Below are 26743 nucleotides of genomic sequence, written 5' to 3'. Positions count from 1 at the left end.
TGCTGGCTCGCTGTCACACACACTACATGGTGTACTGACACACTTGAGATCTTAAAGGGCCCTCCACAACCCGGGCCCACCCACACAAGAGCTCCAAATCAGACATCTTTATAGACCTGGCTTGACTGAGCGCTCCCTCACTCAACGCTTCATTTTGTTGCCCCTGTGATAGCTGGGCATCTTACGCGGGTAAAAGGCCATTCACAGCAGACATTTTGGCTTACCACAGCATTGACATGTGCATGCCGCCTGAAAGACAAACATGTGCTCAGCCACCTTTCACTAGATAAAGAATATTAAAATACTAAAGAGGAACGGCCAACACAAAGAAAGCCATGTTCAGTGCTAACAGTCTAGTGAATCTCTCAAGTCCTCTTCTGACTGGAAAACATCAAAGCAGTTGTTCATTGCTAAGTAGTTATTTAGCTGTTGATAAACAGCTTTTTCAATGATTTTGCTTAAAAATGGGCCTATAATTGTTCATGAGCGATGTATCTAGATTGTTCTTTTTTAGGAGTGGCTTGATGACTGCTGTTTTCAGGGCCTGTGGGAATACACCTGTCCGAAGGGACATGTTGACAATTTGTAAAACATCTGAGGCCATACAGCTAAAAACAGTTTTAAAGAAGCCTGTGGGAAGAATGTCAAGGCAACAGGAGGAGGAGTTCAGGTGTTGTATAATGTCCTCCAGGTTTTTGTGGTTTATCAGATAAAATTGTATCATTGCATTTGGATTGATTTTAAGTGGGCATAGCGATGACACATATGTTGAACTTTGTATTGATGCAGTGACAGCTTGTCTAATTTTGTGAATTTTCTCAGTAAAGAAGGAGGCAAATTCATTGCAGGCCCTCGTGGAGAGATGTTCAGACGCTACTGACACAGGAGGGTTTGTTAATCTGTCGACAGTAGCAAACAGGGCACGTGCATTGTTGTTGTTTTTGGTGATGATGTCAGAAAAGAAAGACTGCCTTGCACTTTTCATCTCTGAGTTAAAAGTGCAAAGTTTCTCTTTGAAGATGTCATAATGAACCTGGAGATTTGTTTTTCGCCACCTGCGTTCCGCTTTACGGCACTCTCTTTTTTCTATTCTGACCTGCGGGGCATTTCTCCAAGGAGATCTTTTCTTACCAGAGACAACCTTCATCTTAGTGGGCGCAATAGCATCTATAACACTTGTAATTTTGCCATTAAAGTTGTCTAAAAGCTCATTAACTGAGTTACAGGGGAGGGGTGGTATTAAAGAAAATGCTTGAATAAATGTTTCACTGGTATTTTCTGTAATATACCGTTTTTTGATTACTTTTGATTGATCAGTTGTGTGCACAGACATTTTACTCTCAAAAAATAAACAGGAATGGTCTGAGAGGGGACCTATATCTGCCACTGTTACGTCTGAAATGTTCATTCCTCTGGAAATGATAAGGTCCAGAGTGTGCCCTTTGTTATGAGTTGGTTTGTCAACATGCTGATTTAGACAGCACAGTTCTTTCGCACATCTGTCCTCGGGTTTGTCGATATGAATATTTAAGTCTCCAACAATTAATACACAGTGAAACTCAATACAGATTACAGACAGCAGCTCAGAAAGGTCATCTAAAAAGCTTGTATTGTATTGTGGTGGCCGGTAGATATTGATGAAAATAGCTCTAGATGCTGAATTTAACTGGAGAGCCACATACTCAAATGAATCAAAATTTCCATAAGACATCTTTTTGCATTGTAGAGATTCTTTAAACAAAATAGCAACCCCCCCTCCTTTTTTATGCACTCTGGATTCACTCACGAAAGTGTAGTTTGGGGGGGCGGACTCTATCAGTACAGCTGAGCTGTTATCTTGGTCTAACCAAGTTTCAGTTAAAAACATAAAATTAAGATTGTGCCTAGTAATAAGATCATTAATTAAAAATGTTTTACCTGCCAAGGATCTGATGTTTAATAAAGCTAAATTTAGTGTGTTCGAAGCATTGTCAGCCCGATTTATTTCAGCAGATTGTGGCTGAAGAGGAATGCTTATCAGATTTGATAACGGTTTCCCGTTTCTTGAAATAAACTTTGAAAAACAGGGCCCCGGCTTATCCTGTGGGTCGAAGGCGATAACTGTGTAGCCGCGGCCCGGCACATATCAACAAGTGCTGACAACATCAGTCTCCCAAGCCTGATGATGATGACGTCGCGGTGGGATCGGAGGGGTTTGCATGGAGAGGTGAAGAGCCGGGCGCTGTGGCTTAGATTGGCGAGTTGAGGGGGACGTTGACTGCTGGGGGTACATATGATTTCCTTGAATCCCAGATCAGGAGAGGATGGAGAAAGGGTTGTTGTAGGAGAGATTGAATGAGGAAGAGGTGGGCTTGTTATGGGTGGGGCCCCCTCCTCTCTGGTATCTCTCATGGTCTGAGCTGTCATCTGGGGCCGGCAGTTGTCCTTCGGCGCTGCTGCTATGCTGTGTTATCTTCTCCTCCTGGGCCTTGTCCTTGGCACGAACAGATGGGTGACGTAGGACGTAGATCACGTTGGATGTGAATAGTTCGACTCCATCCTTATTTAGACAAAGTCCATCTGTCTTAAAAAGCTGCTTGCGGTTCCAGAAAATGTTAAAATTGTCAATAAAATGCACTGAGTGGTCAGGGCACGCTATTGAAAGCCACGTGTTCAGTGCTAACAGTCTAGTGAATCTCTCAAGTCCTCTTCTGATTGGTGGCAGAGGACCACTGATATACACCTCAGCATCTTAAAACCAAAGTTTTAAGATGGAGATTAGATTACCTGGTAGTCTCCACATTAATCTCCATTATTATATTGTTTGAAACACTATTGTTGTATTTGATATTACTAGTGCAGTCCCGTAGGAAGCAGGTATTAGCTTATGCATAATAATAATAATAATAGTTCATTTTATTTGAGGGCGCCTTTCATAGCACCCAAGGTCACCTTACAGGGCAGTGTTTAAAAGACAAAATCAACAATGATAAAAAACACAAGAACAGATACATTGAAACAATTTACACAAGTGGGTGGTAGACAATGAATTAGATGGAATATGTCAGTTTAAATAGGTTGCGTTTTTAGACGGGAGGGCGTTCCAGAGGTGGGGGGCAGATCGGCTGAATGCCCTGGATCCCATGGTGACCAGGCGGGCGGGTGGCACAGTGAGCTGAGTGGAAGAGGAGGACTGGAGAGTGCGGGTGTGTGTTGGTGTGCAGGAGTTCACAGATGTATGGAGGGGCGAGGTTGTGGAGGGCCTTGAAGGTGAGGAGCAGAATTTTGAAGTGGATGCGAATTTTGACCGGGAGCCAGTGAAGCTGCTGAAGAACAGGAGTGATGTGATTAATAGAGGGGGTTCTGTTGATGATGCGGGCGGCAGAGTTCTGGACCAGTTGAAGCTTACGGATGGACTTGAGGGGGAGACCAAAGAGAAGGGTTGATTTGGTGCCGATGAGGAGAACTTCTGTTTTATTGCTGTTGAGTTTGAGAAAGTTGCAGGTGAACCAGGATTTGATTTATTGTAGACAATCAGAGAGGGAGGTGGGAGGAAGGGTAGAAGTAGGCTTGGTGGATATGTAGAGCTGGGTGTCATCCGCATAGCAGTGAAAATGGATGTTAAATTTACGGAAAATATGGTCAAGGGGAAGTAGATAAATGATGAACAGGAGGGGGCCTAGGACAGAACCCTGGGGAACACCGGTAGTGACTGGAAGTGACTGGGATTTGAAAGTTTTGAGTTGGATGAACTGAGTGCGGCTGGAGAGATAGGATTTAAACCAGTGGAGGGGTGTGTCAGTGATACCAATGGAGGCCAGTCTGTCAAGGAGGATGTTGTGTGAAATGGTGTCGAAGGCCGCACTCAGATCAAGGAGGATGAGAATAGTGAGATGTCCGGAGTCTGCTGCCATGAGAAGGTCATTGGTGATTTTAACCAGGGCTGTTTCTGTGCTGTGGAAACCAGATTGAAATTGTTCGTAAAGATTATTGAAGGACAAGTGAGCTTGAACCTGAGATGCTATTGTTTTTTCCAGAATTTTTTATATGAAAGGGAGATTTGAGATAGGACGCAAGTTGTTGAGGTTGTTGGGGTCAGCACCAGGTGTCTTGAGTATGTTGGTTATTGCAGCTGATTTGAAGGATGAGGGGACGAGGCCGGAGCTGAGGGAGGAGTGTATGATGGACGTTATTAGGGGGGAAAGAGATGGTAGGCAACCAAAAACTAAAACAGTTGGGATGGGGTCCAGCTGGCAGGTAGATGATTTGGACTTCCGGATGAGGTCAGAGATGTCCACAGCAGAGGGAAGTGTGAAGCTTTAGAGTAGAAGAGAGACAGGGGCTGAGAAAGTGGGAAAAGACGGAATGTGGGTGGTGTTAGGGGTCAGTTGCTGGTGGATCTTTTCTATTTTGGTGGTGAAGAATGACATTAAGGAGTTGCAATAATCAGTTGAGTACAGATGGGGAGCAATGGAGTCCGGTGGTCGTAGTAGTTTGTTGACAGTGGAGAACAGGGCCCGTGTGTTTCCTTCACCTGAACTGATAACATTGGTGTAGTAGGTGGATTTGGCTGTAGAAAGAGTGTCCTTGTAGTGAAGAATGTGGTTGTGATATATTTCCTTATGTATAACAAGTCCAGTTTTCTTGCAGAGGCGTTCCAGTTGACGGCCTTTTTCCTGGAGTTGGCGCAGTTCAGGGGTATACCATGGGGCAGAATGAGTGAAGGAAACAGAGCGGTATTTAAGGGGAGCCAGGGTGTTCAAAAGATCATGAAGACTGTTGTTGTAATGTGAAACCAGATCATCGGTGGAGGACAGACTGTCAGTGCTGGGGAGGGAGTTGATACCAGTAGAGAGTGTATTTAAATTAATGTCCTTAATGTTGCAAAATGAAATAACACGTGGCAGGTTTGTAATGGAAAGTGTAAGGTTGACAGTAAAAGATATAAACATGTGGTCGGAAATGGGGAGTTCAGCAGCAGTACAGTCCAGAGTGACACCAGAACAACAGACCAGGTCCAGAACATGTCCTTTTGAATGAGTGGGGAAGTTAATGTGTTGCTGCAGACCAAAGCTATCCAGGCAGGATGTGAATTCACTTGTGAGGGGATTACTGATTTTGGCCATGTGTATGTTAAAGTCCCCCAGTAATATTATGTTGGGTGAGAGTGAGGACTGGAAGATACAAAGGACTGGAAAGAAGTGAAAGATTGTGCAACCTCTGTGATTCCAATTGTGTTGGTGATGAGTATCATGTATTTTTTTAATGTGGGAATTTGGATGTAATGTACTATAGAAAAAAATACCTGCCAAAATATTATGTTTATTTACCATCTAGGATTAAACTGATTTCGCTTTTGAGGTCAGAAAAACCAGGGGTTATTGTTAAAACAGGAGCCTTCCTGAGAAATGTCCTGCCATTGTTTAAGTAATGTTTTTTGTTTTTTGTTTTTGTTTTGTCCTTGCCGTACACCATTGTTTGTTTGTAATGATATAATTTGAATTGTGTGCTCCATGCCATGTGCTATGGCCGTGAGCCGTAATAAATAAATGAAATGAAAGGAAAGATGGATAGCAAAAGCATCAAATTCATTTATAAAATCACTTTTATGCTTAGGTGGGCGATAGACAGTGTCAACTATAGTAGTGGTAGGGCCATTCAGTTGAATGGCAATGGATTCAAATGAGGGATGAGCAGGTACAGAAACGGGCGAGACTTTACAATTCTCGCGATATATTATCGCGAGACCACCTCCTCGGCCAGAGGCACGGGGTTGACAGGAGTAAACAAACCCGGGAGGAGTGGATTCGTTGAGTTGTGAAAAGTCGTTAGGCTGTTGCCAAGTTTCAGTTAAACAGAGGAAATCAAGCTTACGGTCAGTAAGGAGCTCCTGGACGAGAAGACCCTTGCTCGAAAGAGAGCAGATGTTGAATAGGCCAAAGTTGACGTCGTTGTTTGGTGTTGATGTTGTTAGCCGACCTGGCTAGGCTGGCTAACACACTGCGGTCAGCTGTACGTCCGGTGATTCCTGGGGGATGATGAGAAGAGGACCAGAAGGAATGGATCTGGTTGCTGTCGTCGATGTGGAAGCTCCGTCTGGATCCGACAGTAAGGCCGAGGGAAGTCATGGCAGTGAAAAGCCGGTGGTGCATCGGGCAGGTGGAAACGTAGCTGCAGGAACTCAGCGGCTGTGTATTGGAGTACTGCCGCTGTCGAGAGATTGAATATGAAGGACAGGGAAGTCCAGCCGAGCACATACCACACAAAACGCTTGTCGATCAACATTGATAATCCAGGGGAAGACTTCAGGCAGCGGAGGTGAGGGCAGCCCAACAGCCCAGTGCAACAGGTCATGCTAGTCCAGGCTAAGACACACGCTGGGTAACAGGATAAAATCTAGCAAGAGTCAATAGATGCAAAAGATCACTTGCAGTAGCGGAGTCAGTGGGCATCGGTTAAAAAACAATTAAAACAGTCAAAAACAGTCAAAGGAACCGGAGAGCAGAGGCTGCTAATCGTGCCAGCGTTCACTCAATCGGAACCGGAAAGAAACTCTATATGAAAATAGACGGGTTACATGCTTAAATGTAACCCGTCTATGAAAGTGGGACACAGAAACAGATGTAGCCTACACATAGGCAGTGTCACACAGTCATTGAAATGGCTGTCCCCTCGCTCGTCAATGTCACTTTTGGTCTTTCTTTAATATTTTTTTGCGTCATATAATCCTCTATTCTCTATAGGCAAAGCAGGTGAACATCTTTTTTAATTGGCAATTGCAGCTTGAAGGCAGCAGCAGTGATTTGTGCAACCAAAATGAAGGGAATTTTTGCATCGTACATAGTCTGTAGGGGAGAACGGGGTAAGTAGGCACACTTTTTTGGGAATAATCTTAAAAAGAAGGCAAGAAAGCAGAACTAAATTTGAAAGTTGAATTGCATTGTCAAGTTGACAAATAGGCCTACATAACTTACGGTAGCCTTGGCAGCTGGTCTAGTTTGGGATGCACTGGGTTGTTTTGATTTTGTTGCCCTTTTTTCTTTTGCATGCTAGCTGCCTTTTCTTGCTCTATTCCTTCCTTCTATGGGGTGTCAGTGTAGCCTGGCATTCCCAGACCTGCCACTAGGCGCTGGCAAATTAAATTTGCTGCGCCTGTTGGTCTGGCCACGCTCCGTTGAAGCTTTATCAAGAAGACCAGAAATCTGGGTCTCACGTTTCAATTGGTTCTATCTAATATGGGTGCGCCAGAGCCCTTTATATGGTACTCTGGAGAGCACGTAACCGGATGACGACAGTGACGTGCATGCGACGTCGAAGCCGTGATAGTAAACATCAAAGATGGCTGCGGATATGTTGTGTGAGTTTGAGACTGCTTTGGCCTCGACCCTTAACGATTTGGAAGACGGCACTCAAATCTTTCATTAGCAAGTAAGTGGAATGTTCTGTTTTGCCGACCAACAACGGCAAACGTTTAATTTAACAGTTTAACAGCTGTTCGCTGCATCGCTCCGATTGGTTGTAGTGCTATCCAACTGCGTGCAGTGGCATTTGAAATGCACGAGTAGGAGCCGCCCCTTAAGTTGGAAATTACTATTGATCGTGGCCAGACCCTCTATCGTTCAAGATATCAGGGTATGGATTTCCAGGCTAGTGTCAGTGAGGATACAACTTGACAATTTCTTTCGTTATTGGGTTCCTCTTCTGGCTGCAGCCTTTGGATAACATGTGACAACCAACCCCCCAAAAAATGTGACGACCAACCCCAACTTGAATTTCTTGCTAGCATCAAGGCCAACAACCATCTGACAACTAATTAGCTTGCTAACCACAATCTAAACTATAGTTTACCCTTCACACTTGTTATGGGTAACAAGTGTTTTGTTATAAACCCATTGTGTAAAAGCCTAGAAGGAAAAATACTGAGGAGCTAAATATTTTCAATTTGACATGAAAAACACAAACAGTCCTCTCACCTCAAATTCAGCAATCTAACTCCGAGGAAGACTATGTAGGTGACCTCTGATCCCAATTCTGGATATTTACATACCAAAATTTCACAGACAGCGCCCTCTGGTTCCGAGATATAACGATTGTTACAACCAACCCGTGTGACATATTACCCCGTTCTCCCCTATCTCGTGTAGGTGTTAGTTGCTAACGGATTTAAAAAATGTTGTGGAAGCGATCGTGTTTACATTCACCGGTAGCAGACCTGTACGAGACCGTGCTAAGCTTTTGACAAACTAACTGAAATTAGCATCACTGTCGCGGAAGTGTTTAACTATACATTAAAGCAGCTACGAGTAACATTTAAATATCTTTTAAACAGCCTCATGTTTCCTCTGATAATCATAAACTACCTTTAACAGCAAACAAGACCATCAGTGCAAAGAAAGACGTTTTTATATAGTTTTCATTACTGCGTTTGGTCTGGTCGCACACCCAGTCCGATTTTCGGTTCGCGTGTGCAGGCTCTATGGTCACATATCCGTATGGGTCGCAGATTTCAGTCTAGCGCTGCAACGTGATTTGAGAAGCCTATCCCTCCAGGTGAGGGAAGGGGAGTGGGAGCCTTGTTTGAGACAGTTATTTGTCGTCATAATGACTGATAACGGGGCTGAACCATCAAAGGGAAAAAAAAGAAAATGCAATGAAGAAAAGCTAGAAGGGAGAGTGATAGACGGGCGGGAGGGCGTTGCCAAGCAACGTATACATAATTTCACTGGAGCGAACTAGACTGCAGTGTTTTCTCCCAAATGAATGAGCGGTACTAAAACAACGTTTACTTTGCTTCACCATCATCAGATGACCATTATTCATCTGAAATAGTCATTATTTACAACAACATAAACATATTACCTCATCGTGATCCATAGCCTACTAACTGCCGTCTCTCGTTCATTCGCTTTCTGTGAGGACACGTAATCTTTCAGCTCCGTGCGAGTTGTTAGTGAACCTGCATCAACTCATTGCAATCAGATGTGTGTGGCACTGACTGGCATTAGTTGATGCAGAGTCTAACCACTCTCACGGAGCCGAAAAGAGTCCGTGTCCTCACACTTTCAACACACGGACATGCACTATTGCTTCCTGATCATTTGAATCTCGCACGCCCCGCACGAGCTAGAAAACAGCTTCTCGACAGCTGACGTCGTGAAAATACTACCGCTTTTGTCCAAAGGGGCCGCTAACGGACAAATTTACTCGTAGTGGCTTTAACTGTATAAAAAGTGAAAAAGTGAAAATGGCATAACGTGCGATCTTTAACAATAAAGTGGACTTGAGGAGGAGTTGATGTCTGTAACAACAGGCTGTCTGTGTGTCCCGCTCGTAAATGCAAGTTTTGGTCGCAGCAGCAAATCAAATCAGAGAGAGGCGGGGTTTAGTCGGAGATTACTTCATGCCCGTCGTCACTGTGGCCTTCAGTTTGCACACGTATTCGCCGCCAGCATGATATAAATACGATAACTTCTACATATTTGGTCAAAAAAACTTCAAAATCAAGGATGCACACCTTCGTGCCGTGCGCAAGCCACATCCGGAAGCTCGGCCCAGATAGATCGATAGATTGATCGATCGATAGATCGATATACTATACCCAACCCTATGTGAGACAAGGGGCTAACCCTCTATTAGGGAACAGCACCAGGGGCCTATTTCAGGTAGCTGGTTTTGAGGCAACCCAGAGTTTGTTCGCTCTGAGTTAGTGGAAACGCTGGGTTTTCCGTTTCAGGTAGCAGGTTCAGCGCAACCGAGAGTCAGTTACTGCGGCAACATACGCCGTGGGTCTAACCTGCTGGATAGCTGATTTGACCTACTCTGAGTTTGTTTTCACTTTACGCTGCAGCTCTGACTGAAGAAAGGGTGTCACTGTTGCACGCGTCCCTGTACAGTTTGAAGCAAAATCACTCCATAGAAATCTCCATCGGGATGTTTTTACGTTTGATCGATCAATTCTCTGATCAGTAGCCTTGTTCTCAGCCCTCGGTCCGTTGATACACTGCATTCCAAATTACAAGGCAAATTAGATTTTCCCAGATTTTCCTAAATAGTCGATGCAAATCACAGTCAGTATAATTTTCAAGTCATCAACCGTTAAGAGTATATTTAGAATTTTATTGAACAAACCTCCCAATAATAAAAGTATTTTTTTCAAAAATAAAAAACTCCAAATGCACTGTTCCAAATCATTATGCACAACAGAGTTTCAAAACATTTTATAGGTTGTAAACAACTAAAAATTGTCATTTGTTGAATTTGCAGCATTAGGAGGTCATATTTAGTGAAATCAAAAGCTATTTCAATCAAAAACATCTTAACAGGCCAAGTTACATGTTAACATAGGACCCCTTCTTTGATATCACCTTCACAATTCTTGCTTCCATTGAACTTGTGAGTTCTTGGAGAGTTTCTGCTTGAATATCTTTGCAGGATGCCAGACTAGCCTCCCATAGCTGCTGTTTTGATGTGAACTGCCTCCCAACCTCATAGATGTTTTGCCTGAGGATGCTCCAAAGGTTCTCAATAGGGTTGAGGTCAGGGGAAGATGGGGGCCACACCATGAGTTTCTCTCCTTTTATGCCCAAAGCAGCCAGTGACACAGAGGTATTCTTTGCAGCATGAGATGGTGCATTGTCATGCATGAAGATGATTTTACTACGGAAGGCACTGTCCTTCTTTTTGTACCACGGAAGAAAGTGGTGAGTCAGAAACTCTACATACTTTGCCGAGGTCATTTTCACACCAGCTCTCTCCCCATGATTCCGGCCTAAAACATGACTCCGACCATCCAGGGTTGCACGGCACTCATCAGTAAACAAGACTGTTTGAAGATGAGTCTTCATGGATTCCTGAGCCCACTGCAACCGTTTCAGCTTGTGATCATTGTTTAGGGGTGGCCGAATAATAGGTTTATGCACAACTGCAAACCTCTGGAGGATCCTACACCTTGAGGTTCGCGGGACTCCAGAGGCACCAGACGCTTCAAATACCTGTCTGCTGCTTTGTGATGGCATTTTAGCAGCTGCTCTCCTATTCCGATGAGTTTGTCTGGCAGAAACCTTCCTCATATTACCTTTATCCGAACAAACCCGTCTGTGCTCTGAATCAGCCACAAATCTCTTCACAGTACGATGATCACACTTAAGTTTTCGTGAAATATCTAATGTTTTCATACCTTGTCCAAGGTATTGCACTATTTGACGCTTTTAGGCAGCAGAGAGATCCTTTTTCTTTCCCATATTGCTTGAAACCTGTGGCCTGCTTAATCATGTGGAACGTCCTTGTTAAGTAGATTTCCTTTGATTGGGCTTACTTAGCAAACTGATTATCACAGGTGTCTGAGATTGATTTCAATGATCCATAGCGCCCTGAGGCACAATACCATCCATGAGTTTAAATTAAATACAAAAAATGAAATGTTTATGACACTTAATTCCAATTTGCATAATAATTTGTGACAGACTGTATAGGCGGCCACCTTACTAGAGATGGGAATCGAGAACTGGTTCTTGTTCAGAACCGGTGCCTAGTGAACCAATTCCTTGGAATCGTTAACATGCCTGCTTAACGATGCCGCTTATCGGTTCCGCTCGTTGCAAATGCGTCATGACTTCAGACACGCGCTGCTTTGTTTTGGTTCAGAACGCAGCAAATATGACGTCGAGACAGAAGCGCTCTAAAGTGTGGTTGTATTTCAGGCGAAAAGGCGACAATACGGCCACTTGCAACAATTGTAAAGTTTCCATTTCATCAAACGACTCGTGCACAAGCACGATCACAAGCAAGCGCCCAGACTGCGATCCTGACGCTTAAACGTTTAAACGTCCGCTGTCTTACTAGTCGGCACCAGAATTGCCCATCACTTGGATTTGAACATAAAATGTATGAGAATTAACGTGTGTGTGTAGGCCTAGGTGTGGGCAAGTGAAAGGGGGAGATATATAAAAAGGCGAGCAGCATAAAGCAAAGCAAAAAGGATTTCTTAACCGCTGCCAAAGGCCCGCTGTTAACTCTCGTTCATCAGCTGTTAAAATGCTGCCTTTACGCATGGCGGTGGAGACGAACCCAAAACAACACACAGCGGGACTCGGTGGTCCGGTGATAAGGAAACGTTTAACAAGACACTTTATTAAGATATAAAGTCAGACATACTTATAATATCTCTGCCCATACAAAAAGCTCTGATTGGATTACTTGATGCAGCGATCGATGTATCCGCTACGTGTGTCTGATGACGGGCCATTATATTAATAATAAACAGCGCGCTGCACATAAGAACAGCATGTACATTGTAAAGCTGAGATGGAGCAGTGACTCCTCGTCGCTGGCGTGGTGAAGAATAAGCAAAGCGATAGTATGGCGTATTTATTCTCTTCTTGAATAGCCTACATGACTGACTACTATGCAGTCAGTTCAACAACAACGTACAACATGACAGTTTGACCTGAGGCGTTCCTTCCACAGACCTATAAAGAAAGGGTTCCTTCACTTGAACGTAGTGACATCATCACGTTTCCCGTAAGGGCGCAATCATCATATAATAATAACACTGAACATACATTAAATATCTCGTAACCTTCCTGAGAGGGCAAACATGATGATTTTTCTGCATAAAAATTGTTAATTTGCCAAAGTTGATAGTTGGTCTTATCTTTTCAAAAGACTTGTTTGTATTCATTATGTCAGTTGAATTTTGTTTCAGGTGCAAATGAGCACAGTTAATATTCCAAAAGGCACAAGCTCTTCCTTGATTGTTTTAAGTTTGTGTTTTTAGTTTTTAGGGAACATAATGGCATTTGGGCTTAAAAGCCAAACATAATTGTTTTTGTTTGGACCAATTAATGTGAAAATTGACAATTTCCTAATCCTCAAGTAGCCTACTCTTGATAATCTTTCAAGGCACACACTAGACACACCTCTGATCAGATATTAAAGAGAGATAATATAAACAAACTAATTTGTACTTATTCTCTCACCCAATGAGAATCGATAAGAGAATCGGATCGATAAGCAGAATCGGAATCGTTAAATTCTTATCAATTCACATGCTCTACATTCAGATTAATAAACCTATTTGTATTGTATGCTTTTTAAAGAGGACCTATGATGCTTTTTGACTTTTATGACCTATAAACGTTGTTATGATGATTCATAGTTATGCTTAACCATACTAAATTATCAAATAATGACTTACATGCATTTCGACGTATTCCCTGCTGACCGTCTGGGGTGTCTGTGCAGAGCACTAAACACTATTCTAGCCAGTCGAGAAGTCACGTCTTCAAAGCGGTCTACCCTTTCATAATTCGTGACGTCGCATAAAAATTCGTGACGTGACCACGCGGATGTTTCCATGTATGGTAATGCTGTCACTTCCCTGTTCGCGTCTGCCTCGCGCCCTTATAGGTCCATGCTCGCGCTTCCCGCCACTGAAAGTGTTCCGGAAGGAAGGTAACCAATCACAACGGAGTGGGGTTTGCAAGAGGGGGGGGGAGGGTAGCGGAGATGGCCGATGCACAGGCGGAGGGAGCGGAGATTGCCGAAGCACACACACTCAAGTGTTGACAGGACGTGCTGGATCGCCAAAATAAGAGAAAGAGCTTCCCGAAAATCTACATAGTTTTTTGTGATGTGATTCGTGTCAGGTTGCTCTATAGCAGTGTAAAACAAGAAATTAAGACCAGAAAAGTAGTATAATAGGTCCTCTTTAACGTCTGTGCCACTGAACATATTTTTGTCAGGTGGATTAATGTAACGCTGCGGCTGCAGGCAATCGTTACTGTTCACTTGTGCGATCCCTAAGTCACAGACAAGCCTCGTTAAATAGCCTAATATGAATATAAAAATTATATAATCATTTAAACTGTGATCACTTGAGGAAGATGGATCTGGTAATAAATCAAATCAGGCTCTACAATGGAAACCGTCACCTAAAGTGTCTGACGTTAATGTCAGACACATTAGTCACTGACGTCAACTGACGTCACTCCCCATTTAAAAGAAGCGACAGTCTGTTTACTGCACAGTAGCCTATTATAGCTTGCCAACATATTATACAGCGAATATAAAACAGTGTCAGTAATGCTGTGCCGCGCCAGCTTGACACTTTTGCTGCTGCTGATATGCGTAACTTTTTTAAATAGACTATTGCTTCTCATACAGAAGCGAAATTATTCTCTTGACAAAATGTTTGCTCCGTTTTTTTCTGAATTGCCGAGGTGATTAGATCAGAGTTATGAGACAATATCACCGTTAATTCTTCTCCATACCATGAGCTCATTCGTTAATATTTCTAACTCTAGTGGGAGGAGCGGAGAAGTTTTTTTTTCTTTTCTTTTTTGAGAAGTGGAGAAGTGGGAGGATCAATCATTTGTTTCTCCTGTTTCCATGGTGAATCATGTTATCAGCGATCCATTGACGATGGCTTTTACGCACGTGATCAACCCAGAGTGAACACGCTCAGAGTTGATTTACCCAACGCTGATCCACTGTTCTGAAACCCAAAACCCAGAGTTGCTCATCAACCCTGCGCTCTGAGTTGACCAACTGATAGCACAGGATTAAACTCAGAGTATGTAAAACCATCTACCTGAAATAGGCCCCAGGGCTACATGGACAGATGGATGTGGACGTGGAATACAGTAGATGAATGGGAGAGACTTGAGGTTCACAGAAACATACAATATAAAATGATAAATTGGGATGAAAAAATAGGGCAACGATAAGGCAAAGAGAAATGGAAAAGGAGACTGTGATGACGATGACTGAGAAATGTATGTATTATAAGTTGACTGAGAAATGTATAGTATGTAAAGAGAAAAGAGATAAAGAAGAGTTGGGAGGAAGTGAGCTTGGCAGAGGAACAACAAGAGATTCCGACTTGTTATTCATCCTGTAGTTTGCTAGGGGGGGACTGTGGCATCTCACACATACACTCAGATAATGATCCAGGCCTGGATCAGAGGAAACACAGATATGCTTCTTCTTGAAGACTTCTGAGGGCTATCAGCTACAGAGAGGAGACTGATAGAGCCTCCATCTCTCCGATGTGTGGCACCCACTCTGATGCTTGCATGTTAACCACCACTGGCTTTGGCACGAACCGTGGGGCCTCCTACACTTTCACTGGGCGGCAGAGATGACAAGTGGGTCACAGCCATGTCAGTGTGTGTGTGAGACTGTAACCCACCAGCAGGGCCGCCTGACTCCTACTGCACATCAAAGAGCCCTGGGTCAGCTGAGTAAATAAGCAGCGGGCGTGTTAGAACCAGCAGATTAATGACAAGTGTGTGGGTGAGAGAGGGTGAAGGGGCCATGTGCTGGGGTTGGTGGCCTCCACGCTGTCCCCCCTTTGATCCATGCTCACTATGACTCAAACAGAAGGATAGTACAGAGAAGAGGGAAACCCTTAGAAGAGCCACACAATGCTTTACTCACACAACATGCCGGGGCTTTTACAGAAAGGTAGAAGACCAGGATTATGTGATTTATTAGCTGATGTGTGCTCTGAAAAGGGTTTTCAAGAATGTTCCACTGAAGGGGATATTTCAGAGTCCTATTTTTGAAAGAGATCCTTTGTAGCACAAAGAAAGGAGCTTTGATGTTTTTTCAGCGAAGGCTTGAGAAGGCTATAATAGAGTGACTTTAATAGGTAGAGTGACGGTCTGGGGGAAAGGAACCAATGAAGAGCAATAGCATAAGCCAACTGAGAGCACAATGGAAAGTAAGAGCTGTAGCAGCTCTGAAGAGACACTCTTACTGTTTGTATCTGTGTAAAAACACTGTTGGGAATTCATAAGGGGTAGATTTGGTCAAAGTCAAGAATATTATTAATTTCAAGGAAATTATAATATTAAGAAAAACTGTTAATTAATGATCAATTAAATTAGTCAAGCTAATCAAATTACTTATTAATACCTACAGAGCACCACCCTTTGAATCAAATCAGAAAAACAGTCTCAATGTTAAAGGGATTTACCTTTTAAAATGTCAAAGTTGGTTACAATGTACATTTAAGATAATGAAGGAGTGAATATTCGAGCATAGACCTTATTTACCAGCAATTAGCGAAATACAAGACACAAATATCACAGACACTGCTTCTTAAAATCGATACACATAAGTCAATAACCATGAACTAATCTAATTTAAGAAAGCAGACATAGCACAAGCAATAATAAGAACCGTTTAGAATCAAACCCACAGGCTATAGTACGTGTGTGTGTGTGTGTGTGTGTGTGTGTGTGTGTGTGTGTGTGTGTGTGTGTGTGTGTGTGTGTGTGTGTGTGTGTGTGTGTGTGTGTGTGTGTGTCAAAAAGAAAGGGGGGGTGGACACCGGCCAAAGCGAAAAATGGCGGACAGCTCGTGACGTTTGCGTCACGTGAAAGGGGTCGCTGATGGCGACGCGTTCACGTGGCGGGAGACGTCCTAACTGTGACGTGTGACGTTAAAGTCACGTGAAGGGGGTCGGCGCTCGCGACCCACTCAATTTAAATTTGGAAAGCAGAAAGCAACGCTCATATGCTTAAAGCCACTACGAGTAAATTTGTCCGTTGGCGGCCCCTTTGGACAAAAGCGGTAGTATTTTTACGACACCAGCTGTCGTGAAGCTGTTTTCTAGCTCGTGCCGGGCGTGCAAGATTCAAATGATCAGGAAGCAATAGTGCATGTCCGTGTGTTGAAAGTGTGAGGACACGGACTCTTTTCGGCTCCGTGAGAGTGGTTAGACTCTGCATCAACTAATGCCAGTCAGTGCCACACACACCTGATTGCAATGAGTTGATGCAGGTTCACTAACAACTCGCACGGAGCTGAAAGATTACGTGTCCTCACAGAAAGCGAATGAACGAGAGACGGCAGTTAGTAGGCTATGGATCACGATGAGGTAATGTGTTTATGTTGTTGTAAATAATGACTATTTCAGATGAATAATGGTCATCTGATGATGGTGAAGCAAAGTAAACGTTGTTTTAGTACCGCTCATTCATTTAGGAGAAAACACTGCAGACTAGTTCGCTCCCGTGAAATTGTGTATACGTTGCTTGGCAACGCCCTCCCGCCCGTCTATCACTCTCCCTTCTAGCTTTTCTTCATTGCATTTTCTTTTTTTTTCCTTTGATGGTTCAGCCCCGTTATCAGTCATTATGACGACAAATAACTGTCTCAAACAAGGCTCCCACTCCCCTTCCCTCACCTGGAGGGATAGGCTTCTCAAATCACATTGCAGCGCTACACTGAAATCTGCGACCAATACGAATATGTGACCATAGAGCATGCATGCGCCAACCGAAAATCAGACTGGTTGTGCGACCAGACCAAATGCAGTAATAAAAACTATATAAAAACGTCTTTCTTTGCACTGATGGTGTCGTTTGCTGTTAAAGGTCATTTATTATCAGAGGAAACATGAGGCTGTTTAAAAGATATTTAAATGTTACTCGGAGCTGCTTTAACAATCGTGACGCGAATGTAAGGATATGTGTTGGTGTGCGGCTGTACAGAGTTTGAATAAAGAGAGAGAAAAGAAAAAAGAGATCAAGTCAAAGCTCGCCACATTTAGTACAGTTCGTTGTTCACCTTGATTTATAGCCTACAGTCATTCAATCTGGTCTGGTCTCACAAAACTGATGCTGCTTTGGAGTTATCAGAGGGGAACAGCTGTTCTGGCACTTAGCGACAATCACAACAATCCTCCCGGAAAGCGGGAGGAAAAACACAGTGAGCAGTTTCGCAAAATATTAAATTTATGCCATCAGAATCACATTTAAAACAGGGAAAAACGACTTGTCAGTCGGTACCTTAACCTTAAGTTAATGTATACCTAAAATAGATATCTATAGTTAAGTTAAGTTAAGTTATCTTTATTTGTCAGTTGTACACGAGGCACATTGAAATTCGTCTTTTCGCATATCCCCTCTCAAGTTACCACACTTCGGAGGGGGTCAGAGCGCAGGGTCAGCCGCAGTACAGCGCCCCTGGAGCAGTTTTGGGGTTAAGTGTCTTGCTCAAGGACACAATGGTAGAGATGGTGGGCACCGTAGACGCAATACCAGCCTCTGCTAGTTTTACAACTAACACCCTCCTGTCCGGTGCCGGGGATCGAACCAGCGACCTCATGGTTACTGGTCGGCCACCTTTTCCTCTAGGCCATCCTACCACCCCAGCCTACTTTATAGCCCAGACAAATGCCTACTGTGAACCGTCTCCGACAGTGATGAGAAGCGATGGGTAGGATAGGATGCGATCGTGTGCTCCTCACGGCAGGTTAGAGGAGGGTCCTGATTTTTATGCCGGGGGAGCGATCTTGCTTCTTGGGGAAAGATGGGGCCCGTCGCGGTCAGCTGGCTTGCTCTGGTGGTGGCGCGTGCGTCTTTTGCAGAGGCGGTGATGAAGGAAGGCAGTTTACTGTTTGTTGCAGGAACGCTCGGCTACTTCTCCGGCTGGCAGGGAGGAAGGCGCGGCTGAGGTAGGATGAAGTTTCTTTGGTGAAACTTCCTTCAGATCCGGGAAGATAAAGACTGCAGGCCAGCAGTCTGTGAGCTCAGTTTTAAGTTTGCAAACACCCGCTTTGTGGATGAATCCACTGCGAAAAGGCTGTGATTTTGGGGTGTCTGCTGGTTTTATCATAGCATGGTCACATGGGGGTGACAATCCTTATCAGAAGTCATAAAACTAGGCTTGGTTTCTTTTGTTTTAAGACCCTTTGTACTGGGGTTTTTGGTTCCTCAAAAACTCAAATCAAGGCTTGAAAAGGGGGATGTAGGCCCCACTTTCTCCCATAGGTTACTATTGTACTTTTTAGCACTTCTGTAGGCACAACAACACGTACACAAACACACACTGGGTGGACACAAAAATATCCCATCTCTCCAAAAAACAATTTCAGCAGGTCTAAGTATTCAACAGGTCTAGGTATGCAATCTTGGGACGTGACATAATGCTTATTTTTATTCTAAAGGCAAGTCTACCTGGAGGATAAACACACCAGTGTCACTGCTTAAGCTTTGGTAACAGCAGAGGAGACGCAATGCTTTTGAAGTGAATGTTTCCAATAACACAACGTCAGACCTGGGATCAGTGTTCAGTTTTCACAGCTGTGTGGCGGGCAATTCCAAAAAATGCTAAATATGCTTTCTTGCTTTTGCTGTGGATCTTAGTGGAGGATATGACAGGAGGTAGAAACATAAACAGTGGATTTTGGTCAAAGTATTATCATTTGGTCCGGCGGGATGTTGCTTTTTTCTTCCACTTCTCAGTTGAGCTATCTAAACAGAAAAGGCACAATAGCTGCCCAAAGGGTGTCATTACTGCTTATATTACTTTGCGTTACAATTACATCTGGAGATTAGGGTGATACAAGCTATTCAATCCTGTTAAGCATCAAAGCACAATACAGTCTTCTGATGTTATTACTGTAGAAACCAATGGGCCTCTTATCGCTGATCTCAGCAATTACTGCTCTCTGGAGTTAACTAACTGTATTTGAAAAATATACCATCTCAAATTGCTCCCTCATCTTTACAAATGTTCAACATGCAATTCAGCTCCTTTTTACAGGTGTGTACAATAACAACACAGACTACTACTGATACTAAGAGAATAAGCTGTGCTGCTGTGTATTTAAAGTAGGGCTGTGCTAAAATATCGATACGGCAATATACCATGATATTCATTTTCGTGCTATCTGTATCGTATCGTCTGCTCCAGTATCAATATTGAAGAGAAAATTTAAATGAAATGTTGCGCTTCATTATCACTATGATGTGTGTTAATGTACAGTCCTGGACAAAAGTCTTGTCGCTTTTCCATTTTGTAGAAACAACAGCTTATAACCTGACTTTCATTGGTTTTAGAAATGGCTCATATGAAAGCTAAAACCCTCCCAAATTATGTTTAATAAACTAAAATAAATTTGCTTCACTGAAGAAATATTGATCATTTAATGAACACAGAAAGGTCAGATGTTGGCAGGACAAAAGTTGTCGCCTACAGAGAGTAATGTGAAAATTTAACAAATAAATGACTCCAAACACAAAATATTTTGCATAACATCAGTGAATTAAGTAGTGGTGCTGTGAGATCCATATTTAATATCTCGTATGACTTCCATGAGCTTGAAGGACTGCATCAATGCGGTTTGACCATGATTCATACAATTTATTGATGAAGTCATCAGGAATAGCAAAGAAAGCAGTCTTACATGCCTCCCAGAGTTCATCAAGATTCTTTGGTTTGGTCTTCCATGCTTTCTCTTTCATTCTACCCCAGACATGCTCAATGATGTTCACGTCTGGTGACTGGGCTGGCCAGTCCTGGAGCACCTTGGTCTTCTTCGCCTTGAGGAACTTTGATGTAGATATGGAAGTATGCGATGGAGCTGCAACATTTTACCCCTTTTATGGTTGGGAATGTAAGAGGTAGCCAATTCTTCTTGATATTTCCGGCTATTGATATTGCCTTCCACCCTGCAAATCTCTCGCACACCCCCATACTGGATGTAACCCCAGACCAAGATTTTTCCGCCACCAAACTTAACTGTTTTCTGGGTGAATCTCGGATCCATGCAGGCTCCAGTAGGTCTCCTGCAATATTTGCGACGGCTGTGATGGTAATTCAACCGAAGATTCATCTGAGAAATCCACCTTCTGCCACTTTTCCAGCGTCCATCCTTTTAGCAGGCTGTGGGCCTTAGAAAATGGCACACATTTTTTTAATTGCCTTTTGTTTAGTGCTGGTTTCTGGGCACTGATTCGACCAGGAAGGTGGATTTCTCAGATGAATCTTCGGTTGAATTACATCACATGGTTGCTCCATCGCATACTTCCATATCTACATCAAAGTTCCTCAAGGCGAAGAAGATCAAGGTGCTCCAGGACTGGCCAGCCCAGTCACCAGACATGAACATCATTGAGCATGTCTGGGGTAGAATGAAAGAGGAAGCATGGAAGACCAAACCAAAGAATCTTGATGAACTCTGGGAGGCATGCAAGACTGCTTTCTTTGCTATTCCTGATGACTTCATCAATAAATTGTATGAATCATTGTCGAACCGCATGGATGCAGTCCTTCAAGCTCATGAAAGTCATACGAGATATTAAATATGGATCTCACAGCACCACTACTTAATTCACTGATGTTATGCAACATATTTTTGTATTTGAAGTAAATTATTTGTTAAATTTTCACATTACTCTCTGTAGGCGACAAGACTTTTGTCCTGCCAACATCTGACCTTTCTGTGTTCATTAAATGATCAATATTTCTTCAGTGAAGCAAATTTATTTTAGTTTATTAAACATAATTTGGGAGGGTTTTAGCTTTCATATGAGCCATTTCTAAAACCAATGAAAGTCAGGTTATAAGCTGTTGTTTCTACAAAATGGAAAAGCGACAAGACTTTTGTCAGGGAATGTATGAAGACCACCAAGCAGTTACACATATATCGCAATATGCATTGTATCGCAATGTATCCTGATATTGTGAGCCATGTATCGTGATGCGTATTGTATACTGAAGTCCTTGCCAATACACAGCTCTGATTTAAAAGGTGCTGCTAATGGGTGACGGTGCTCACCCTCTCTGTGCAGGCCGCTGTCGTCCTTAGTTTCTCCTCAATCTCTTTCCCAATCTTCTGCACGGTCACCTGGGTCTGCTTGATGGCTCTCTGGGCTGTGTGGAGCCTGCAGGAGGAGAGGGAACACAGTCAGCATCCACATCATTGGCCCTCTCACCACAAGAACAACCTGCTGTTTAAACTGAGACTGGTCCAAGAGGCCACCAAATTGCCTGGCTACAGTGTTATGACTACGCCAGCAATTCATTTCATTCAGCTTGGATGTTTACAGTGACTGTTGGAAGAGCATTCCAAGAATTATGATTGTCTCCATGTGGACCAGTCAGTGTGCAGTGTGTTTGTCCCTCCCTTGTTTATTTTACTGATTTACTGGGGTTTATCTTCATTGTTCAGTCGGGCCAGAACAATGCCGTAAAAGCTAAAAGTCGGTTTTGACATTGAGCAAATAGGACAATAACTACTATTGAGAAAATTCCTAATAATGAAAGTCTAAAGTTCGTCTGAAGAGCCCGATCAAGTTCTTAAAACACCTCAAACCACAACTATGATAGCAAAAGTTGAATCACTATTATTTTCTAATAATCTCACCACATTATAAGATCAAAAGTTGCGCGCCAGACCTAGACCTATCAGTCCCAGGAGGCAAAGCCAACGGATTCATTGAAACCACAAAAGATGGAGGCCTTATTCCAAATCCAATGTCACATCATAGAATAAGGCAACAGCAGAACACAGATGACAAACCAGCCCAGTATGTGGACCATCAATCAGAGAGGCAATTCACACTTCCAAGTGTGTTTTCAAGTCCAGAGCCCTTAGAAAGAGAGACTAAATCCCCTTCAACACAACCCAAGGGGCTCAAACAACCCATCTACAGACAACGACAACATGGTGGGAATGAGTTACAGACAGACAACAGAGGGAACTAGCAATTAGCATTCATATTGTCAGGCTGCTGTTAGATCATTCACGTATTGCTAGTATGTCTTAATGCAATTGATATGAAGTAATAGTTGGATTGCACAGTAATGGTTACCCTTCTGTCTGGATGGATACAGAATGCCTGGCGTAATTAGCTCTCCCTGTTAGCATGTTTATTGGTCTCCTAAAAAGGGTTTTACCCCGTGGTTTGGGTCATAAAGGTGATGTGAGTGGGGTTTCCTTAGGTATGCACTTGCTTTCAAAAATTGCCTCTTGAGTGGGTTTAGTGTAAGAGGCTCTTTTTAAGTGGCCTCCAGCTTGGTGGGGTCGTTTTACAAATCCTCTGGGGCTTCTTTGTTATGAAACCCACACAGGCACCTCTGGATATTATTGCGGTTTTTCTTGCTACCAAACAAGGGGAAGAAAATGTTTCTATGACAACGTAAATAGAGGTTTGAGGAGGAGTATTACGGGAAAATCATGTTGTATTTTTCTAACCACGTTTTTTAATCCATCTGAGGTGACGATCGATTAGAATTGGAGATAGTCCTCTGGAACATCAGGGCAAATCTGTTTTGACAGCTTCATCTGTTTGGGTGATTGCGAAGGTAGAATCTGATATGGCCTTGTCCCCCACCTGAGAAGAGTTATCTCCCCTCTCCTTTCCATGCATGCCTGCCCTCTTATCACTCCCTGGGTCTTGGCCTGATGCCTGCCCATCTTGTGGACCAGCAGGGGGCAGGCACCCTTATTGGGGCTGGGCAGCTTTCCAGAGAACGCCTTCTCACCAGCCATGATAACTTTCCTTTTCCAAGGTATGAATGGTAACCTAAAACTCTGCCACAGGGGATTTGCAGGAAGTTATGACTGAGCCTGTGCACTCAACCCTTGATGCCGATTAACATCAGAAAAACAATAACATGTTCTCCTTTGACTGTGGCCCTGGGTCCTGCAGGGGTGTCAGATGAAACTTGTGCTTTTGAAACTTCCAGATTGTTTGATAAACGGAAAGCATCTTGGAGAAAAAGCTTAATAGGGGGCTGATAGAAATACAAAGTCAAAATGGTAAATGTTAAGATTTACATTAAAGCAAATGTCTTTCAGTGCCATTTGAGTGCAAAAGACCTGGCAGCCTCTCTCACCAACGTCTCCTGTTTTCTGTTCATTTACCTTTACTGATTATCTTGAAATAAATATTTGCCATAGTTTACATGCTGCATTGCGATCCAGCATCCTGCAGCTTTGCAATCAGGGCTGAGAGGAAATCAGCAAATGCAGATGTGTCATCTGGCTCACAGAGAAAGACCTGGGATCTGAAGAAGATCTCAGGATATACACTGTTGTTCTTCTGAGAGAATGATGAAAGATGAAAATATCTAGTAGGGCACTTAAAGGTGAAGTAAGCGATTTATTTATGTTAATATAAGTGTTCAATCGCTCTTTATTCATACAGTGATCACTTACATAGTGTGCGCGTTTCATAAAGCCGATCTCTCAGTCACCCGCTCTGTGTGTAATCAGCAAAATAAACTTTTCTATGAACCCTTTTCTGATATCCAATCAGAAGAGAGAACGCTACAAACCGGCACCCATCTCACTGCCGGTGCACTCGCAGAGCGACAGATCGGTGAAAGTTTATGTGCCTACAATGGCAGCGCAGGTAAACATCCTTCCCAATGTCTGTTTTGATGGTTTTTATCATGTTTTATCACACTGACTTATCTGAAATGATGCTAGATAACTTGCTGCTTGAAGACCGCAGTGCATTAATGTGGTGACGTGTAGGGACTGCTAACTGCAGTCAGTGACAAGAAGTTAGCTAAACTGACCATTCCGCTTACTGAACCTTTAAAAGGTCTCATATAGCACCGTTTCCTGAACAGGGACTTATACGATAATGTCAGTTCAAATACAGTAACTTGTGAAAGCCACATAGTGGCAAAGTCTTGACGCTAAAGGCCTTTGCACACCGGGCGCGTTTTATTCGTGCAATTAATTTGCGCGTTATTAATAATTACCAAACATATACAGAGTCAATACAAGCTTCCTCATCGGCGCCGTAATTTTGCTTCGCGAATATGCTGCTTTTATTTTTTGAACTGAGTTCGATTTTTCTAGGACGTCGCTTACGATAGTGAGACGTGTTAAAATTCACATTCCAAAATGCCCATTGTGCAACTGCCTTTAGAGCGAGTGTTCCAAATCAATCTCCTCATTATGAACCCGACTGTGGCAGTTAAAGACGCTGTGAGGATGGGGTCGGCAGCGCTTTTAGCGTTGGGTAAATACTGAAGCCATTGGGCGGCTGGAGCACTCGCTCTGAGCGTCAAATAAATATTGTCGCGGATGCGATTAGTTTGGAGTTAGTTGAACGCCCTCTGCATATGATAAAAACGCTCAAGGAGACTTTTATTGTCAGTAACTAACACCAAAGGACCCTGAACAAGTGTCGGTTTCTGATGCGCTGGGGTTGAGACCGTGTTGTCAACAGCTCAGTTCAAATATCAACAAATATGTTTTGTAACATGGCTGAGTATGCATTTAATTGAATGGTTCAAATGAAGCAGATAAATACAATGGCTGCTTCCCCCTCAACAAAGCACTATTCTAAATGTATTGAACTCCATATGGCCTGGCCAGTCTTCCAGCTGTTCATCACATGCAAGTGTGATGCACTTGTCAAACAAACCCGGGTCACAGGAAACAAGCCCGGGGACTAATGACTGTACTGAATACATTTCCAGCCACCATTTTTCAATCACCAAGGGTGAACAGGGCAGCCAATAAAAGCTATTCAGCACAATCTCTAAGACTTTGTGACAACAAGCTGAGGATAATGCCCCCAATATCCCACCTCTGCAAAGGACAAAACATACAGCACAACACTAGGAAAATCACAACAACACTTCAAATATTGTCCGTATCTCATTGCCAAAGAATGTCAACACATTGAGGCACTTGCTATTCACCTCACTTCTCCATTGTCTCCATCTTAATGGAATAGAAGATAAGAATGGTTTCTTTAGCGAGGCCTGCAGATGCTCCTCCAGGCGGCTATTTATTGTAGGGATCTGCTGAGTAGCTATAAGCAGTGTTTAGATGACAATCAAAACAAAGAAGCAGAAAAGCCAAAGAGATCTTGAGAAAAGATATTTTTGGACTCAAAAGAGTCAAAAGGGAGTCACGCACTCTGGAGGTAATTAAAGAAGTTTGGATCCCCGGTCATGAGTGTAAGCTCCTAGCCCTTATCTTACACCCGAAATCTTAAAAGTGTTATTCATGGCTTCTGGAGCTGCCTGATTTAGTCAATCAAATAACAAACAAGGAAGAAAAGGTTTTCTCCTCAGTAGTGTTTTATGTACAAACACCTCACATTAATTTCTATTAGATCCAAGCCTAACACAAGTCACATAAGGTTAAGGCTTAGTGGTTCCATGTTGGGGGTATACATCTAGGGGTGGGAGGAATGAATCCTAAATGAAGAAGCTGAGATAACAGACAGCACTGCAAGGCGAAGCACAACAGAAGCTGGAACACTGGAGGCAGTGAGAGAGAATGGGAGAGCATTGCTATTGCAGGTAGTGAGAATGAAAGGCCCACAAACTGAAAGAAAAAATACTATCTCTTAGCCTGGAGAAAATGTAATCTCAGAAGGGAAAAGGTTAAGATAAAAAGAAGGCAAAACAAACCTGGAGGGAGGACAGCAGGGCAAATAAGATTCAGGGCCAACTGCCTTAATTCAAACATTTTATTTATAGAGTATGTGGGGGTTGCTTTGATTCTTTTTCAAGTCCACTCTTGAGGTGTCAAATGAATATAAGAGCATCCAGATGTCTCCACCGTGGCCTGATTTAAAGCAATGGCATTGGGTTTGCTTCTGTACTGTGGATCCTGCTGGTTCAAAGTCAGCCATAGACTAGGATTCAACTGTCTAGTTAATGCAGGAATACAACAACATCCTGTGCTAGAAACAGCAGAAAAGAAGAGCAGAGGGGCTGCCTGAAGGAAAGCATTATCACCTCCACCGAGACCCCCCACCAGGGCCTCACCATCACTGTGTGCACTGCTTCTGTTGACACATAACTGTATACGCAGAAATACTACACATAAGAAGTTACCAAAGCACAGGAAACACAGGCCACATATGGCTCTGATCATGGAGGGTGAAAGAAAAAAGTTTCCCCATTGGGCTCTGGGAGTTTGAAGTTTAATCTGCAAAGTCACATGACTGGAGAGGGAAAGTTTTGCCCCAACACACCGCGTCACATG

General features: G+C 43.2%; 1 protein-coding gene across 1 annotated transcript in view; it reads right to left on the bottom strand.

Moving 5' to 3' along the window:
* The window catches only part of uvrag (UV radiation resistance associated gene), a 147827-nt gene that overhangs the window by 106934 nt on the left and 14150 nt on the right, over positions 1-26743 (bottom strand). Inside the window, exon 7 of the mRNA XM_080040620.1 lies at positions 21554-21659. Coding sequence (XP_079896746.1) covers positions 21554-21659 — 106 coding nt within the window. The remainder of the gene's footprint in view (positions 1-21553; positions 21660-26743) is intronic.

The sequence above is a fragment of the Ammodytes marinus genome (assembly GCF_949987685.1).
Source record: "Ammodytes marinus genome assembly, chromosome: 14".
Lineage (NCBI taxonomy): Eukaryota > Metazoa > Chordata > Actinopteri > Uranoscopiformes > Ammodytidae > Ammodytes > Ammodytes marinus.
Note: the sequence above shows the minus strand (reverse complement) of the source record. Positions and strands in the feature narration are given on the sequence as shown.